General features: G+C 45.9%; 1 protein-coding gene across 6 annotated transcripts in view; it reads left to right on the top strand.

Moving 5' to 3' along the window:
• The window catches only part of Arih2 (ariadne RBR E3 ubiquitin protein ligase 2), a 59,159-nt gene extending 43,493 nt beyond the window's left edge, over positions 1–15,666 (top strand). For 5 of the 6 annotated variants that reach the window (XM_008766537.4, NM_001012275.2, XM_006243785.5 and 2 more), the window contains 12 exons: positions 528–591; positions 1,169–1,319; positions 2,857–2,978; positions 4,305–4,414; positions 6,727–6,844; positions 8,326–8,376; positions 8,472–8,493; positions 9,706–9,857; positions 10,204–10,347; positions 11,332–11,400; positions 13,221–13,304; positions 13,508–15,666. In XM_008766537.4, coding sequence (XP_008764759.1) covers positions 528–591; positions 1,169–1,319; positions 2,857–2,978; positions 4,305–4,414; positions 6,727–6,844; positions 8,326–8,376; positions 8,472–8,493; positions 9,706–9,857; positions 10,204–10,347; positions 11,332–11,400; positions 13,221–13,304; positions 13,508–13,579 — 1,159 coding nt within the window. In that variant the 3' untranslated portion in view covers positions 13,580–15,666. Of the gene's footprint in view, positions 1–527; positions 592–1,168; positions 1,320–2,856; positions 2,979–4,304; positions 4,415–6,726; positions 6,845–8,325; positions 8,377–8,471; positions 8,494–9,705; positions 9,858–10,203; positions 10,348–11,331; positions 11,401–13,165; positions 13,305–13,507 lie in introns of those variants that run through there. The other variant, XM_063265630.1, reaches the window with a different exon arrangement.
• Positions 15,667–17,111: the final 1,445 nt, after the last annotated feature.

The following is a 17,111-nucleotide window of genomic DNA, read 5'->3' as shown; positions in this document are numbered from 1 at the left end:
CTACATGTAACTGTATGTAGCTACATATAACTCTAGTCTCAAAGACTTCAGTGCCCTCTCCTGGCCTGCTTGGCACCAGACATGCAGATTGTATATAAACATACGTGCAAGCAACATTTTCATACATATAAGATAAATGTTAAAAACCAAACGGAGCAAGTGAGCATTGTGGCATACCCCTCCAATCTCGTACTCAAAAGGCAGAGACAGACAGATCTGTGAGCGTTGCAGAATAGCCAGGGCTGCAAAGTAAAGACCCTGTCTCCAACCTCTTGCCTCTGCCCAGCTTCCAAAGAAAAGAATGTATTGAGTTAAAGGAAATTTGGTTCAATAAAGAAACTATCAGAGAAAACCTCAAACATGCTATGGCCTCACATTTGCTGAGTGCTAGGGTTGTAGACACATACCATTATGCTGACAAGGTAAAATACACTTTGATGTAACCACAACACCTGATGATCTGTTCTGTCATTGAAAGTTAAAAATGTCTTCCAATGTGATTCTCTGTTTTGCCTTTTGTTTTCCAGGTACAGGTCTAATTCTGCTCAGCTGCTTGTTGAGGCGCGAGTTCAACCTAATCCATCCAAACACGTGAGTGTCTCCAACTAGAGTGAGCGGCTAGCTGTATTTGAGTGTTCATGGCTTTCTCTGTGACTCACAGTGTCAGCACCAGCCTTGTTTGGTGCTGTATAGAATGTCCACAATCCTTAGTTTGCTCCTAATCCCCACCCCCAATTTTTTTTTTTTTTTGTTTTTTATTTAACATATACACAAGGCTTTGCTTGAAACTCAGATCTGCTGGGCCTGCCTTTGCTTTCTGAGTGCTGTGATTAAAGGCATGAATGTTTGTCTTATGAGAATGCATGTGTAGTACTACATGGATGCCTAGTGTGTATGAGGCCAGCAGAAAACATTAGAACCCCTGGATCTGCGATTGCAGATGGGTACGGGCGGGCTGCCATATGTGTATTGGGAACCTAACTCAGCTCTTTAACAAAGACAGAAAACCCTCATAGCTAATCTGTTTTGTGATTTGAGCATGTTTTTGTGGGAAAACCACTGCCCTTGGCAAACTGTAGTGTGGACTGTGAGGACCTTTACAGTTCAGCTTTTGGGAACCTTATGTGGTGTTTGTTCTCCTTTTCCTGCTCTTCCCCTCCCACTCCAGGTCCCCACAGCCCACCCCCCTCACCACTGTGCAGTGTGTATGCAGTTTGTGCGGAAGGAAAACCTGCTCTCTCTGACCTGCCAGCATCAGTTTTGCCGAAGCTGTTGGGAGCAACATTGCTCAGTCCTCGTCAAAGATGGTGTCGGTGTAGGTGAGTCTGCACTGAAAATAAATATAGCTCTCACAAAAAAGGTCTTTTGAAAAACATTTATTTATTTATTCGATTTTATGCATATAATGTATTAAGTATTTTGTCTGCATGTAACTCTGTGTATACCATGTGTGTTTAGTGCCTGCAGAGGTCAGAGGAGAGCATAGGGTCCCTGGGACTAAGTGATAGGTGACAGTGACCACCATGTGGTGCTGGGCATAAACCCAGTCCTCTGTTAGAGCAACCAGTGCTCTTAACTGCCAAGCCATCTCTCCAGCCTTAAAATATTTGTCTTTCAGTCTGTTTTCATATACTTAAGTAAACATTTCTTGTAAGATTAACAGATCTAAATAATACAGTTTTCTGTAGTCTCCAGTAAAATGAGAAAATTAAAGGTTTTAGAAATATTGGTGTGGGTACAAAATGATTTTATGTCATTTTTACGAGAACCATCCTTTGTTAATCATTGGTGGTGCACACCTTTAATCCCCAATAATCAGACAGGCTGATTTCTGAATTGGAGACCAGCCTGGTCTACAGATTCAGTTCCAGGGCAGCCGAGACCTCATAAAAAGAAGCTCCTAACTGTAAGGGGGTGAGGAGGGTAGGATGCTGAGGGAGCTGTCCTTTAGCTGCCTACCATGCCTTGATTCCAGCTACTGCTTTGGGGCAATGTAACCTTTATCAGATTTGATTATGTGGTGCAGGAGTATTTGTTGCCCCTCACTTGATAATACTAAGAGCAATGTTCGTTGCTATCTGCAGAATCTCAGGACATTAACCTAGGCAAGGTGGCACACTGTTAGCTCAACATTTGGAGGTAGAAGCAGAAGCATCAGGAGTTCAAGGCCTCCTTCAGCTACATGGCAAGCTTAAGGCTAGTTTGGACTATATGAAATAGTAGTATTCTGCTTCCCCTCCAACAAAAGGAAACACCAAAATATGAGTATACTAGTAATAATTTCATGTACATAATAAAACAAAATCATTAGTCGTATTAATCACTAAGTCTATAATTTGTTGTTGTTGTTGTTGTTTAAGACAGGACTCCCCATGTAGCGTTGGCTGACCTGGATCTCATGTAAACCAGGCTCTCCTTAAACTCTGCCTCTGCTTCCCCAGTGCTGGGGTTAGAGACATGAGCCACTACCTCTAACATTTTAATTTTATTTAGTGGTGCTTATAATGATATTTGGGTAATTGAGCCCAATATCTATCGTAATTACATTATTATGAAAACATGTTAATTTCTCTCTTTGCATAAGTTCTTGTTTTTTCTTGTTTTGTAGTTTTTTGAGGCACTGTTTCTCTGTGTAACAGCCATGCCTATCATGGACTCACTTTGTAGACCAGGCCGGCTCACAGAGATTAACCTGCCTCTGGGATTAAAGGTGCTAGCTTTGATAACTATTTTGAACAGAGAATTTCCTATATGGAATTAGAATTTGTTGGTGGAACATGGAGGATAAGTATATTGTACTGTAAAGGGGGTGTAGAAGACAGTATGGCCGCCATCACTTTTATCTTTGTTCAACAGGAATCTCATGTATGGCTCAGGATTGTCCGCTTCGAACACCAGAGGACTTTGTGTTTCCCTTGCTTCCCAACGAAGAGTTGAGAGATAAATACAGGCGCTACCTCTTTAGGGACTATGTGGAGGTATGAATGGCCCTGTTCTTTTGCCCTCTCTCTTCCTGAGGCTACCATATGCAGTATAGTCCCAGCTGGTGGTAAATCACATAGCTCTTGGGGCTGGAGAAAAGGCTCAGTACTTTAGAGTCTTGAAGAGGAAGGATCTTGTTAGTTCTCAGTACTCGTGTCCTGTGTCTGTAACTCCAGCCACAGGGGATCTCGACACCTTCTTCTGGCCTTTCTAGGCACCTGCATGCATCCACACATACCTCCTCATCCCTATACTAGACACATAATTTAATTTAAAAAACTGTGATAAAGACCTTGTGCTCTGAAAAAATGCTGTGTGAATCCAAGATCTGTTGCTTCCTCGTTGTGAGACCACTTGCTCGTTAGTTTACCTGAATCTTGGTTTCCACTGCCGTGAGTGGACAGGCATCCCTGTCGTCCAGCAGACACAGACAACTGAGCAAGCTGAGCAAGCCATCTTGGTTCAGGGGTGAGCACAGGTCAGACCTAGCTCAAGGGTTGCTACTCCATTTGTTTTTCAGTACAATTCAGCCCAGAGAAGGGCTGTTTTGTTTGGGTTTTAACAATTTGAAAACTTCTTCAGGATACCAGCATGGTTGGTTCTGTTTTAGGCCACCTGCCCAGTTTTGCAGATTCTACACAGTGCAATTTCCACCTTTGTTATGACTTCGTTTAAAAGCTATTGGATTGGTCGTTGTCTTGCAGAAATGCAGGATAAACACAAGGCCTTTTGCTTTGTATAATTTGTTACCATGGATAGATTATTGAGCGTCTCTGAGTCCTTGAGCTGTCAGATGCACGGGTAACGGAACTGTGTTACCATCCAACCCACATCCAAACATGTTCTTCCTGAGACCTCTTCTCCCTGGTTGACCCAGATCTCCTTGATTAAACTCTCTGGGCTCAAGCAGTTCTCCTGCCTTAGTTTTCCAAGTAGCTAAGTATCCGGAGCTATAGACAAACATGTCTTTTCCAGCCTACAGGCACACTTATAAAATAACAAGGAGTTAGTAGCTCCTTGTTTTTTTGGTTTTTTTTTTTTTTTTTTTGTTTTTTTTTGGAGCTGGGGACCGAACCCAGGGCCTTGCGCTTGCTAGGCAAGCGCTCTACCACTGAGCTAAATCATCAACCCAGCTCCTTGTTTTAAGCTAAAGAAATATTCTCTGTAATAATTAGTTAATATCTATTTTTCACAACATCTACCCTAAACATGTTTAGCCCTTTGATGTAAGCCATCAGTTGGAGTACAGAGGCACTTGAGCAGTCCGTCTGAGGTGCAACCGTTAGCCGATCGCTTCATCATTTCCTTCGCTGTGTTTACAGAGTCATTACCAGCTCCAGCTGTGCCCTGGTGCAGACTGCCCCATGGTTATTCGGGTACAGGAGCCGAGAGCTCGCCGAGTGCAGTGCAATCGGTGCAACGAGGTCTTCTGGTAAGAGAGGGGATGCCGAGCAGTCCTGGGTGCAGGGCCCGTCTTCCTCCAAAGAGCCTGTTGCTGTCTGTGAGGACAGGACTGGGAGAGTTGGACTATCTGTCCAGAAGAGTACAGCTCTAGGTAGCCAGGTTTGTGCCCAGGTAGTTTTGGCAAATGAACAGACTCTGGGGGCAAGGAAGTGGCAGATTCCTGGGGAATATGTTAGGTGTATGCTGTACTCATGGCCAAGACACTGTCTACCGTTTTGACTTCAACACTTTTTTCCTCTCTTTTTTTTAAACATTTATTTATTTAATATGTTCTGCCTACGTGCCAGAAGAGGGCATCAGATCCCATTACAGATGGTTGTGAGCCACCATGTGGTTGCTGGGAATTGAACTCAGGACCTCTGGGAGAGCAGTCGGGTGCTCTTAACCACTGAGCCATCTCCGCAGCCCAACACTTTTCATCTTTCTGTTTTGAACTTTTTTTAGCTAACTTTTACATTTTAAATTTATTATCTTTTTATATTTTTTGACAAGATCTCATTTAGCTCAGACTGGCTTCAGATTCAAAGCATAGCCAAGGATTATCTTGAACATCTCTGGTCTCCCCGTGCCTCCACAGTGCTGCGAGTCCAGAGTCGCATCACCATGGAAGGTCTATATGGTGCTAAGAGTTGAGCTCAGGACATTGTTTGTCTCATTTTGTTTAGTTTTGAGACAAGGTCTTGCTATGTAACTTTGGCTAACCTGGAACTAACTTTGTAGGAAGATCTGCCCTCCATTAGCGGTAGTAATGCTAGGACTGACTTCATGGTCCACCCTGCTGGCACTGGCTGACTTGTGTAAAACTAAGTTGTGGGTGAATTTTACATCTGAGGTCCTCATTCAATAAGTTCCAAGTGACAAGCCTCTGTCCAGTCATTCCCCTGCATCATCACAGCTGTGAGATTTGCTCTGTCACCATCGTAGTGTTCTCTGTCAGGAAGTCAAGTTACAAGGTTACTAACTACTAGTAAATAGCAGAGCCATGGTTTGGATCCAGGTTTGTCCTAGTTGCAGTTCCCTGGAAGATCCATGGTCTGGCTTCACAGGAGCTTCGCAGCAAATGGGTGTGCGCACCTTCAGCCGCCCAGGACCGTGAGCGGACTCTCCCTCTTAAAGCAGAGAACTGAGTAATTGCTGCCTTGGAGACCTTCACTGTTGACTTGTACAAAAGGAAATTGAGGACCTGAGTCCTAGCTTTGTTTTGTTTTGTTTTTTTTTAAGCTTCACTTCTTTTGAGGGAGGAGTGGGGGTAGTTGAGACAGGGTTTCTCTGTGTGGTGCTAACTGTCCTCTGACTCGGTAGTCTAGAACTCACAGAGATCCACCTGCCCCTGCTTCCCAAGTGCTGGGATTAGAGGTGTGCACTGCCACCTACCATTTAAGCTTCAGTTCTTTCACATGTGATAGTACCTTCAGACTTAACAGTGCTGGTATTGGTGCATCCTTATGTGCACATCTAGCCAGAAGGTGTAGAGAGGTTCCCCAGAGTCTCAGTCCTACCTTAAACCTGAGTGAAGGTTCTCCCTCCTCACTTGCCTTTCAAGGAGCTGAGCTCATGGCTAAAGTTGTAGCTCACTTGGTAGAGTGTCTGGATAGTACATAAAGCCTTGGATTTAAGGCCCTCAACTATGTGCAGACATGTTGGCTCATGCCTGGACTGATGGTACTCTGGAAGTGTTCAGTCACAAGATGAAAAGAATCTTTGGAGACCAGCCCAAGATACAAAAGCCCAGTTCCAACAACAACAACAACAACAAAAGAAACACAAAACGGAGGGGGGCGGGCAATGAATGGCCTTAGGGCTGGGATTGTAGCTTCAAGGCAAAATTCAAGACCATGAGTTTAATCCCCAGCAACTAAGAAGGGGGGGGATAAACGGAAACTGGGTTCTGTGTGACTCCTTTCAGAAAGGGTTAATTAATCCAAACCGTCCAGAGGGTTTAAGGAGAAGCTAACATCTGTGACCCTGTTGAGAGAAGCATCTTGGGCTCGAGATGAAGAAGCATTCATAATGTGTTCCATTATTATCCTAGGTGCATAAAGTCCCAAAGACCTCCAGAGGGATTTTGCCTAATCTCTCACCCCCCCCCCCCAGGTTCTTTTTTTTTCGGAGCTGGGGACCGAACCCAGGGCCTTGCGCTTCCTAGGCAAGCGCTCTGCCACTGAGCTAAATCCCCAACCCCTTGCCTAATCTCTTAAATCAGGATTTGTTCATTCAAACAAGAGGAAAGGAAACCCTGACCTGATAACTATTTGAACATGTTTCTTTTCCAATTTTAAGTTTCAAGTGTCGACAGATGTATCACGCCCCCACAGACTGCGCCACAATCCGGAAATGGCTCACCAAGTGTGCGGACGACTCCGAAACAGCTAACTACATTAGTGCTCACACTAAAGACGTAAGGACTTGACTGTATGTTACCTGTACTGGAGCTTTCCTAAGTATGCTGCCCAGGGCTCTCCCCATAGGTTAGCCATCCATCTGCGAGAAGAGCATGTACCCTAGCTAGGTCTTTGGACACTCTGCCGTGCTTAGTATAGTTGTACCAATTTTTATCCTTGGATACTTTTTTTTTTTTTTTTTTAACTTTTAGAGCTGGTCATGGTTGCTCACTCCAAAGGCAGAGACAGGTGGGTCTCTGTAAGTTTCAGGCTGGCCTGGCCTGGTCTGTCTACATAGAGAAATCCTGTCTCAAAACATAACAACAGGGCTGGAGAGGTGGCTCAGCGGTTAAGAGCACTGACTGCTCTCCCAGAGGTCCTGAGTTCAATTCCCAGCAACCACATGGTGGCTCACAACCATCTGTAATGGGATGCTCTCTTCTGAAGTGTCTGAAGAGAACTACAGTATACTAACATATAAATAAAATAAATAAAACATAACAGCAATAATAATAATATAATATTTTTACTTTATGAATGTATGTGCACCACTTGTATGTCTTTTGGATGTTTTGGAACTAGAATTCATTAATGGATGGTTGTGAACCCCATGTGGTGCTAGGAATTGAACTCTGGTCCCCTGCAAGAGCAACAAGTGCTGTTAACTGCTGACCATCTCTTCAGATCCAGATGCATTTATTTTAATAAATTCCAAAGTACTTAAAAAAGTTTGGCCTGAAGAAGAACTAACTAGGAAAAGACCCTGATTTTTATTGGTATTTACTAAGCTTTGATAGTCCTCAGAGTGAAGTGGTTAATTGGCATAGCTCATAAAAAGCAAGACTATGGGCTGGGGATTTAGCTCAGTGGTAGAGCGCTTACCTAGGAAGTGCAAGGCCCTGGTTTCGGTCCCCAGCTCCGAAAAAAAAAAAAAAAAAAAAAGCAAGACTATATACTACAAGCCCAGACAGTCTCAGTGTCCATTAACGTTAAGGGGCATGGGGGTTGTTGTTCCTTCCTTGTGCACCCGAGCACTGACTCAGTCAGAATCATACACAGACTGCACCACCCTGAGGGGAGACTGCTTCACTCTAGGCTAGCTGTCCTTTTTCATGTGAGAAGAGTTTGGAGGTAGTTTCCACACCCTCTTCTGGAAGCCAGAGTCCAACAAGCTGAGCAGAACTTAGTTTCGCCCAGCAGGCCTGCTTTCTGCTACCTCAACCTGGGTTTACTCTGAGCGGTGTCATACCAAGGACAGACGGGGGAGGCCTTAGTGGGCCTCAGCTGGCAGTGGGGTTGTTTCAGATCCCAGCGTGCTGACCTCACTTCCTTGTATTGCTGTTCCAGCCTCAGCGACCTGCCACGTTTGGGGGGGGGGGGCACTGTTCCCCTGAAGTACTTGCAATGAGCTACTGGGCGTGGGTGCTTGGAGTTGTGTACTGTTTCTTAGAGCCGGGCTGATGATGTGTAAGCCTAACAGCACCTTCTGTCTCCTCAGTGTCCCAAGTGCAACATCTGTATCGAGAAGAATGGAGGCTGCAATCACATGGTGAGTAGAAGCATGTAGACTTTGTGTGCAAGCATGGAGGCCTTGGTCAGAGTACTCTGCTAAATGTGTTTCTTCTTTTTGTTTCTCTCTGACAGCAATGCTCCAAGTGTAAGCATGGTGAGTCCAGGCCTGGTCTCCAGTCCAGGGGCATGGTCTGTGTTTCTTGTGCTTTCGTCTCCATTGCTTCTTAGTGAGTTCTTTAGACAAAGCAGCGAATCAAAGGGGAACCTCCATCACTTGGGATCACTGGAACTGGCTTAAGAGCAACTTTTGATTTGAGGGGTGGGAGCATTCTGTTATAATTCCACTGCTGTCTGATAACACATGTAGTTGAGTCGTCTGGTGTGACCTCGTGATCCTCAGTCATCCAGCAAGACTGTTTCCTTATCTTTCTTCGTGGGCAGCATCTGCTGTGTAGGCCCGGACAGCCTCAGGTTTGCAGCAGTCCTCCACCTGTGTCTCCCAAGTGCGTGGATCACAGGCCTGGGCCAGCATACTCAGGTCAAGGCTTTTCCCAAGACAGATAGCTGTCAAGGGGATTACTAGAGATTTTTTTTTTAAGTTGCCTTTCGGAAAAGGCTGTATATAGCTTTGCCACAGTGCTTTAAAAAAATTTTTTTTGAAGATATGTTCAGATAGTCTCCCACACAATTTCTCAATTTCATAATTGTGACATGACCCATTTGTTACCCGGGTAATAAAGGCAGGTATATATGTAGTGGCACCAATTTGTAATCTCAGTGCTCAGTGTTGGAAAGGCAGAGACAGGTGGATTCCTGGGACTTCTTGCCAGCCAGGCTAGCCTAGAGCTTATCTCTGAGGGGTTGGGGGGACTACTAAGCACCTGAGGAACAACATTCAGAATTGACCTCTGTCCTATAGGATGTACGTACAGGGGCATAGATGCACACACACAAAAAAGGCAGAAATTTGATTTTCAGTTTTGTGTATAAAGGTCTTAGGACAAGCAAGAATTGTGAGGCTTAGGTAGCAGTTTATATAGGCAGCCTGTGTTCTAGATGACCAGATGAGACTCTTGGGCACAGTTTTGCTTCCTGCAGTAGTGTTGACTGTGCTGAGCAGTGATCTTGTACAGCACAGTAAGGCATGCAACATGTATGTTTTTTAATTCATAGGCCATTGGCTGTCCTAACAATTAGGGGGAGCAGTGAGTTGTGACAAGAATGAGAGTTGTATATCCCTCTGCAAAGAGGCAACTTTGGGAGTTTCTGTTGGGGTTACCTCTTCACCCTACTTTCCTGCCTGTGCCTTGGAGGAGTGTGTGGTTGTCTTGTACAGGTAAATGACTTCACCCTCCTTTCTGTGCAGACTTCTGCTGGATGTGTCTAGGAGACTGGAAGACGCATGGTAGTGAGTACTATGAATGTAGTCGGTACAAGGAGAATCCTGACATTGTCAACCAGAGCCAGCAAGCACAGGCCAGGGAGGCCCTCAAGAAGTACTTGTTCTACTTTGAGAGGGTAGGTGTCTTGTCTTACATCAGCCCTTTCAGAGTTGGCTTTCTCCACTTGGCCTGTTGACGACGTGAGAGCACTGGGATGCTGTGTGCATATGTGGAAGTTAGTGACTGGAGCTTCTGCACGTGCTTGGTATTGCCTTCTACAGATGTGGGTTTTCAGTTGTGCAGGATGCTGGGGAAGGACCTGGTACCCCCTTAGTTGAGTGATGTCCAGGACCCGTGTGCTCCATAAGAAGACAGAGCAATCCGAGGACATGGCCTACTAGCCAGTGTTTGTTTTAAACTTATCTGCTGACCTCTGTACCTTCCTGGAACTCTACCCTTTTCCTTCTTCCTCTGCTTTGTAGTGGGAAAATCACAACAAAAGCTTGCAGCTGGAGGCACAAACATACCAGCGGATTCACGAGAAGATTCAAGAGAGGGTTATGAACAATCTGGGAACGTGGATTGACTGGCAGTACCTGCAGAATGCCGCCAAGCTGTTGGCCAAGGTATCCACCAGCTCACTTTTCTACCATTAGTCCCTGTTGGCTGCAAACATTAGGGTGGGAGGCTATCTCTGAAAGAAGGGGGAAGGGGGAGTTTGGTGCCCTGACTAGCTTTGCATGCGTGTCTACAGGACCACATTTCCCTGTGCTGAATATACCAGAAGTCTTAGCCCTTTGCTAGATGTCTGTCTTAGTCAGGGTTTCTATTCCTGCACAAACATCATGACCAAGTAACAAGTTGGAGAGGAAAGGGTTTATTCAGTGTACACTTCTACATTGCTGTTCATCACCAAAGGAAGTCAGGACCAGAACTCAAGCAGGTCAGGAAGCAGGAGCTGATGCAGAGGCCATGGAGGGATGTTACTTACTGGCTTGCTTCCCCTGGCTTGCTCAGCTTGCTTTCTTATAGAACCCAAAACTACCAGCCCAGGGATGGCACCACCCACAATGGGCTGGGTCCTCCCCCCTTGATGAGTAGTTGAGAGAATGCCTTATATAGCTGGGTCTCATGGAGGCGTTTCCTCAAGGGAGACTCCTTTCTCTGTGATAACTCCAGCTTGTGTCAAGGTGACACACATAAAACCAGCCAGCACAATGTCCAAAGGACTTCTGAGCAGTTTGTTTAACTGTCTCTGCCAACAGAGAAAACTAAAGCCTTTTTTCTTCTTTGTTCCATTTATGGATAACTGAAAAGAAAGTCTATAATTGATAAGTATTGAGATGTAGATTTTACTGACCACTAAAAAACAGAAAAGTTCTGAGCAGCTGGTGGTTATGAGTCAGTATGAAGGGTGGTGGTTCTGTGGCCAGTCTTGTTTCCTGTTTCCCTGTCTTCCTGTAGTCCACCATCTCCATAGTCTGGCCTTGTTGCTTTTAGATCCACATGTCTAGAGTCATCATTTGCATGGTTGGGTATGAATTGTAAGAGCTACCCAATGTGTGGGTCAAGTAGAATCAAAGATAAGACTTTTTTCTTTCTTATTCCAGTGTCGATACACCCTGCAATATACCTATCCATATGCATACTACATGGAATCCGGCCCCAGGAAGAAGCTGGTAAGCCATCACTGCCTTTCTGCTGTTCCCTGCAACTTTAGAGGGGCCCCATTCTTACAGGCACTTTGCAGATGGACATGGTTCTGACCTGATATCATTGGGAGAACACAATGAAAACTGTCTTACTGCAAAAAGATATTTCTGGCTCTGGGCATCTCTGAAATAAACCTCAGATGCTATAATAGCCAGATGCACCTGATCCCTTAAACCTTGATATTTAAAGATCAATGGACTCAAAAAGCCTATGATCACTTGGATAGCCAGTGGCCGTATCATACACATCCTTATGTTATAGTTGTCTATTTCCTTTAGTTGTTCTTAGATATGGTTGTTCCTCCTGCTGATAAAAGTAATTTTTATATATTCCTTAAATGTTGGGAAACATAGCATTTATGTTGTTCATGTTCTAGCCTTTAAAACTAATGTTATCGAAGTAAAGCTTTGTGTAGAGCATATGTGAGTCTCAGCACCAGAAAAACACAGAGGCACAAACTTCATAACTCCAGTGATCCAGGATTGAGTTGTCTGTCCAGCCTAGACTATAGCAAATCCTTCTCAAAAACCAAGGCACAAATGTATGGTTGTCAAGCCTCTCACCTTTTACCAGATTGAATTCTTCTTTACAAAAATGCTACAATGTTTTACCTTAATGTGTCATCATTTGACAGGACAATTGTTTCCATTTTCCTCTCACAAATAAGACTGAGGAAAGTCTTTTTGTGTAACATTTTATTCCTCAAGTGTATGGTTACTATTTGATTTTTTTCTTCTAAGTACAAAAAAAAAAAAAAAACCTTAGCCCAGGCATCCTCGAATTTATATATAAGTACACTGTAGCTGTTCAGACACACCAGAAGGAGGGCATCAGATCCCATTACAGATGGTTGTGAGCCACCATGTGGTTGCTGGGAATTGAACTCAGGACCTCTGGAAGAGCAGTCAGTGCTCTTAACCACTGAGCCATCTCTCCAGCCCCCAGATCCTCGAATTTAAACTCTCTGTCTCTGCCTCTCGTGCTGGGATCACAGGCCCACACCACACAGGCCACATTGTTTGGTCTTTCAAAGGGTGTCCTGGGGTTGGGGATTTAGCTCAGTGGTAGAGCGATTGCTTAGGAAGCGCAAGGCCCTGGGTTCGGTCCCCAGCTCCGAAAAAAAAAAAAAAAAAAAAAAAAAAGAATCAAAGGGTGTCCTGTTCTGTTTGGTTTGGTCTTTTTTGCTTGGTTGGTTGGTAATTTTTGGAGGTAGGATTTCAAATAGCCCAGACTGGCCTCAAACTTGCTGATAACCCAGGAGGGGACCTTGACCTTCTGATACTCCTTAGCGTTGGGATTCCCGCGCCATAGCGTGTGCCACGCCCAGTTCATGGGAACTGAGCCCCAGGCTCCTTACATCTCGGGCAGGTATTTCACCAGCTGAGATGCATTGGCACCCCCATCGTAAGGCTTTGCTGGCCAGATGACTACATGACTGGGGGGAGTAGAATGTGGGGTAAATACAGTGTCTTGACAATATCCATTTTAACCTAACCTTTGTAATGTCTGTCCCGGTGTTTTGGGACCATCTTTTCCCATGGCTTTAAGCTTCTCACCTTCCTTTGGTGGTGGACGGCAAATGTTACTTTGCCATTTGCTCTCTCTTCTGGAAGCTCTTTGGATGTTTTTTCCAGCTCTGGGCATAAAGAGTAACAAGCATGCTGAGGACAGTGTCAGGCTTGTCAGTTGCTAATTGGAGCCTGAGGTGCTGCATGTACCCTCCATCTGCAGGCCCTGCCCGGCTACAGCCCTCTCTCCTTTTGACCCTCCTGCTCTGCCCATACAGTTTGAATACCAGCAGGCTCAGCTGGAGGCTGAGATCGAAAACCTTTCATGGAAAGTTGAGCGTGCAGACAGCTATGACAGAGGGGTAAGTGCCTGCCGCCTTCCTTCAGGTAAGGGAAGGGTGTCATTTAACAGTGATTGTACTGGGCTGGGATTTAAAGGTGCTGCCTTAGAGGGTGGGCAGGTCAGCTTTAGACTCCTTGGAGCGTCCAATACACCGCCTGTGGCTTTGCGTGCTCTCCGCTCCTGGCATTGGAACTTATAAAACCTGTTGTGTCGATTGGACAGGACTTGGAAAACCAGATGCACATAGCAGAGCAGCGGAGAAGAACCCTGCTAAAGGATTTTCACGACACCTAAACCGGGCTGTGGATGTGCCGGGGTGAGGAAGATGTAGCTGTGAGGCCACCCGGCTACCGAACTGCATGCTGCAGGCTCTGCCTTTCACGACCCAGGCAACAGCCAGGGCCCCACTCCTGAAAGACACTGGCAACACACCTCTTAGTCCATTTGTTTTCTTCTCATCTTTTTGCTTTTTGTTTCTACCAGGGTAGAGGCCATGTTGAGCTGGCCTCTAGTGAGGACTTTAAATTTCCCCTGGATGGTTGTTGGGCGGGAGGGAACTTTTTTTCTGAATGGCTATTAATAGTATTAGATCATTACAACTTATGTAATTTTCAAAGGTTGTACGATTATAAAGAAAAGAGGCAAACCATAGGTAACACGGAGCCCGTCTAAAATAAATTGGCTTTGGAGTGCTTCACCCTTTAGCTACATGACTTAGAATGTAACTTGATACTGCCCGCCCACCCAGTCTCAGCGTCTACACTGCCGGAGCCCTGGCGTGGCCTCTGCTTTCCCCTGGAGCTGGAGCTCTAGGGGAGAATGTGGGTGGCAGATAGGGATCTGAGTTGGCCTGTACAATAGGCACGGGTACAGAGTCACACTCCTTCTGGACAGCCAGGGCACAGAGCAGAGCACGGTCTCACTGCAGGCTGGCTTTATTCTTGAATGTGAGGTTTACCTGAGTCAGGCCACCCAGGCCAGCACCCACAGCAGAGGTGGGCGGGCTAACGCACCCCTGAACTGGGAGACTGGTTCAGCATGGTGCTTCCTTTTGTTTCATAAAGATAAGGAATCCACCTTTGTAAGGAATCGTCCCCCGATGTGTTTCCTTTTCCTTGGTCGTTCCTTTTGATCCAGTATTCAGGTGGTGGACTCTGACGAGAGTCACTGTCTTGTTGTGTTCTTATGAACAGAGTTCACAAGGTCAGAGTTCAGCATGCATGGCTCTTAGACCAAGGGCATGGGCCTTGTGACTCAAGAGGTTTGCACAAGTTATTTTTATGTTCACCTAGAGTGTGGCCAGAAGCTGCTCCGTGGTGGGGTGTGGTCCCCTTTGCCTAGTGCAGCTGCCAGAAGTCCCCGTCTCTGTGGTCTGGGAGTCTAAGGCCAGGAGAATCCCTGCTTTGTGGTCTCAGTTCCTGTACGAGAAGGGGCTGGCCAGAAGAAAGGACCAGTTCTGCACAGTTGAGTGCCGTGTCCTTCCTATCTTGAACCTGGTCCTGTGGGCCTTTGAAAAGTTAGATCTGTGATCTCTGGGGTTTCCATGGCTTTGCTCAGTGCCTCCCCTCTGAGACTGGCAGAGCTGTCTATACTTGACAGGACCTCCTTGAACTCCTAGGAGAGCCTATGAGAAATCTGTGAATACTATGATGCAGATTCTTTGATATTCATACATTTTCACCTCCAGTCAACAATTTCCTAGGTACCATGTAAAGCTGTAAAATTGAGTTATTCTTGACAGGTGACAGCTGTGACTCTTGGGGTACATGACCAGCTGTACATCCTCTTTCACCTTGTCTCTTCATGTCGTCCCTGACAAGTGAGATTGTGAGGTGGATTAGGAGTAGTAGTTTGGGGTATGGTGAATGAACCCAGAATACCAATGGGAGCTGATTGTGAGCCAGGAGTGTACCTGCTGCAGGCCCAGGGTGGTGTGTGATGCTGGTAACCAGACCTTTCCATCCAGTCCTTTTGGTGGCACTGCCATGACATAGGACCAGAGTTTCAGCTCTGCAGCCTAACTTCCCCTTGGGTACTTTCTGAACTGCACAGCTGCCGTCCTCCCACTGCTCAGCTGTGACCCTGACCTTTGGCCCTGCAGGAGGCTCTGCCAACCTGTAGCTGGCACCTCACCTGTGGAGACCTTTGTTCTGCACCCTCGGTGCTTGTCCTTCGTTAACATCAGAACATCTGAGAGGTCAGGCAGGAGGCGAGGGTTTGGTTTGGTTTAGTTTGGTGTTTTTGCCCTGCAAAGGGTAGAGAAAGACAGTGTTTTCATGAACTGACCAGATCCTTGTCTTTCTTCAAAGAAAAGTTGAGGTAATGTCATCTCACAAAGTTGAGTGGTTTATTCAAAATAAATTCACTTTCTGATTATAAAACTGTGTGGAGTCTGTCTTCTCAAAGCAACTGCCTTTTGTTCTTCCCACTCCTTCAGGGGCTCTGAGGGCCCAGCCAGACTGAGCACTGCTTTTCTTGAAGTTTCTTCTCGGATTGAAAGCAGCTCGAGGTGCTCCCTGCAGAGCGGGAAGAAGTAACTTGGAAATGTTAGTTCTCTCCTTGGCAAAAAACTGAGCCCGAGCCACTCCCTACAAGCATCCTGGGATTGAAGAATGACCCAAGTCCCGCCATTAAAGACCTCGGGTCCCTCCAGAAGCAGATGTAGAAACACAGTACACAGGACATATGGCTCGTGAGAGAACTTCTTGGCTCTGCCTCACGGGCACTGGGGTTACAGGCGTGTTCTACTACACCCAACTAAGAGATTGGAATATTCCTAAGTGGGCAGTAGGGATTTGTCTGTTGGGCTGGGGATTTGGCTCAGTGGTAGAGCTCTTGCCTAGCAAGCGCAAGGCCCTGGGTTCAGTCCCCAGCTCCGAGAAAAAGAAAAAAAAAAAAGAATTTGTCTGTTTAAACAAAAGGGGACAAAACTGGAAATGGGTTTGGAAGTGTTGTCCGGCTTACAAGCAGCATTAATGAGAGTTGTCTTAGGGTTTTACTGCTGTGAACAGACACCATGACCAAGGCAAGTCCTAGAAAGACAACATTTATTGGGGCTGGCTTACAGGTTCAGAGGTTCAGTCCAGGATCTTTAAGGAGGGAGCCTGGCAGCCTCCACATAGACATGGTACAGGAGAAGCTGAGAGTTCTATATCTTCATCTGGAGTCTGCTAGGAAAATACTTCAGGTAGAAAAAGCCTACACCCACAATGACACACCTACCCCAACAAGGCCACACTTCCTAATAGTGTCACTCCCTGGGCCAAGCATATACAAACCCGTCACGAGAGGTAAACTAGCACTGTGGGGGGCCCAACCCCACATGGCTGGTCTTGGCCTTGAGTGTGCTCTTGTGGGCACACAGCGAGGTGTGAGAGGACACTACCCCCAGAAGTGCCTTCAGCTTTATGACAGAATGGGTCACTAGGGATTTCCTGTTTTCTGTGTGTGGGTGTTTTCTATGCATGTGTACTGTGACGTTTTATTATAGATATGCCTGCTGTCTAAAAGGAGGGGTGCGGGCAAGAGCCACAAATACCCTTAACTGCTGAGCCATCTCTCCAGCCCCACTAATAAATTTGAACCAGTTAAGATAGGGCATCCTTGAAAATCAGTGGGCATAGGGTAACATGGTGTTCACACTACTTTTGGTGATCTTTACACATGATGTCCCTGGCAAGCTGGTTCAGTGGGTAAAGGTTTTTGACAGCTGAGGAAGAACCTCAGGATCCTCATGGCAGGAGGAGAAAAGGAACTCCTGCAGGTTGTCCTCTGAACCCAGTCTTCCATAGCACAAACGCATATACGTGCACTTAAATGTAAAAAA

The sequence above is a fragment of the Rattus norvegicus genome, chromosome 8 (genome assembly GCF_036323735.1).
Source record: "Rattus norvegicus strain BN/NHsdMcwi chromosome 8, GRCr8, whole genome shotgun sequence".
Classification (NCBI taxonomy): Eukaryota; Metazoa; Chordata; class Mammalia; order Rodentia; family Muridae; genus Rattus; species Rattus norvegicus.
This window is presented reverse-complemented; position numbering and strand designations above follow the sequence as displayed.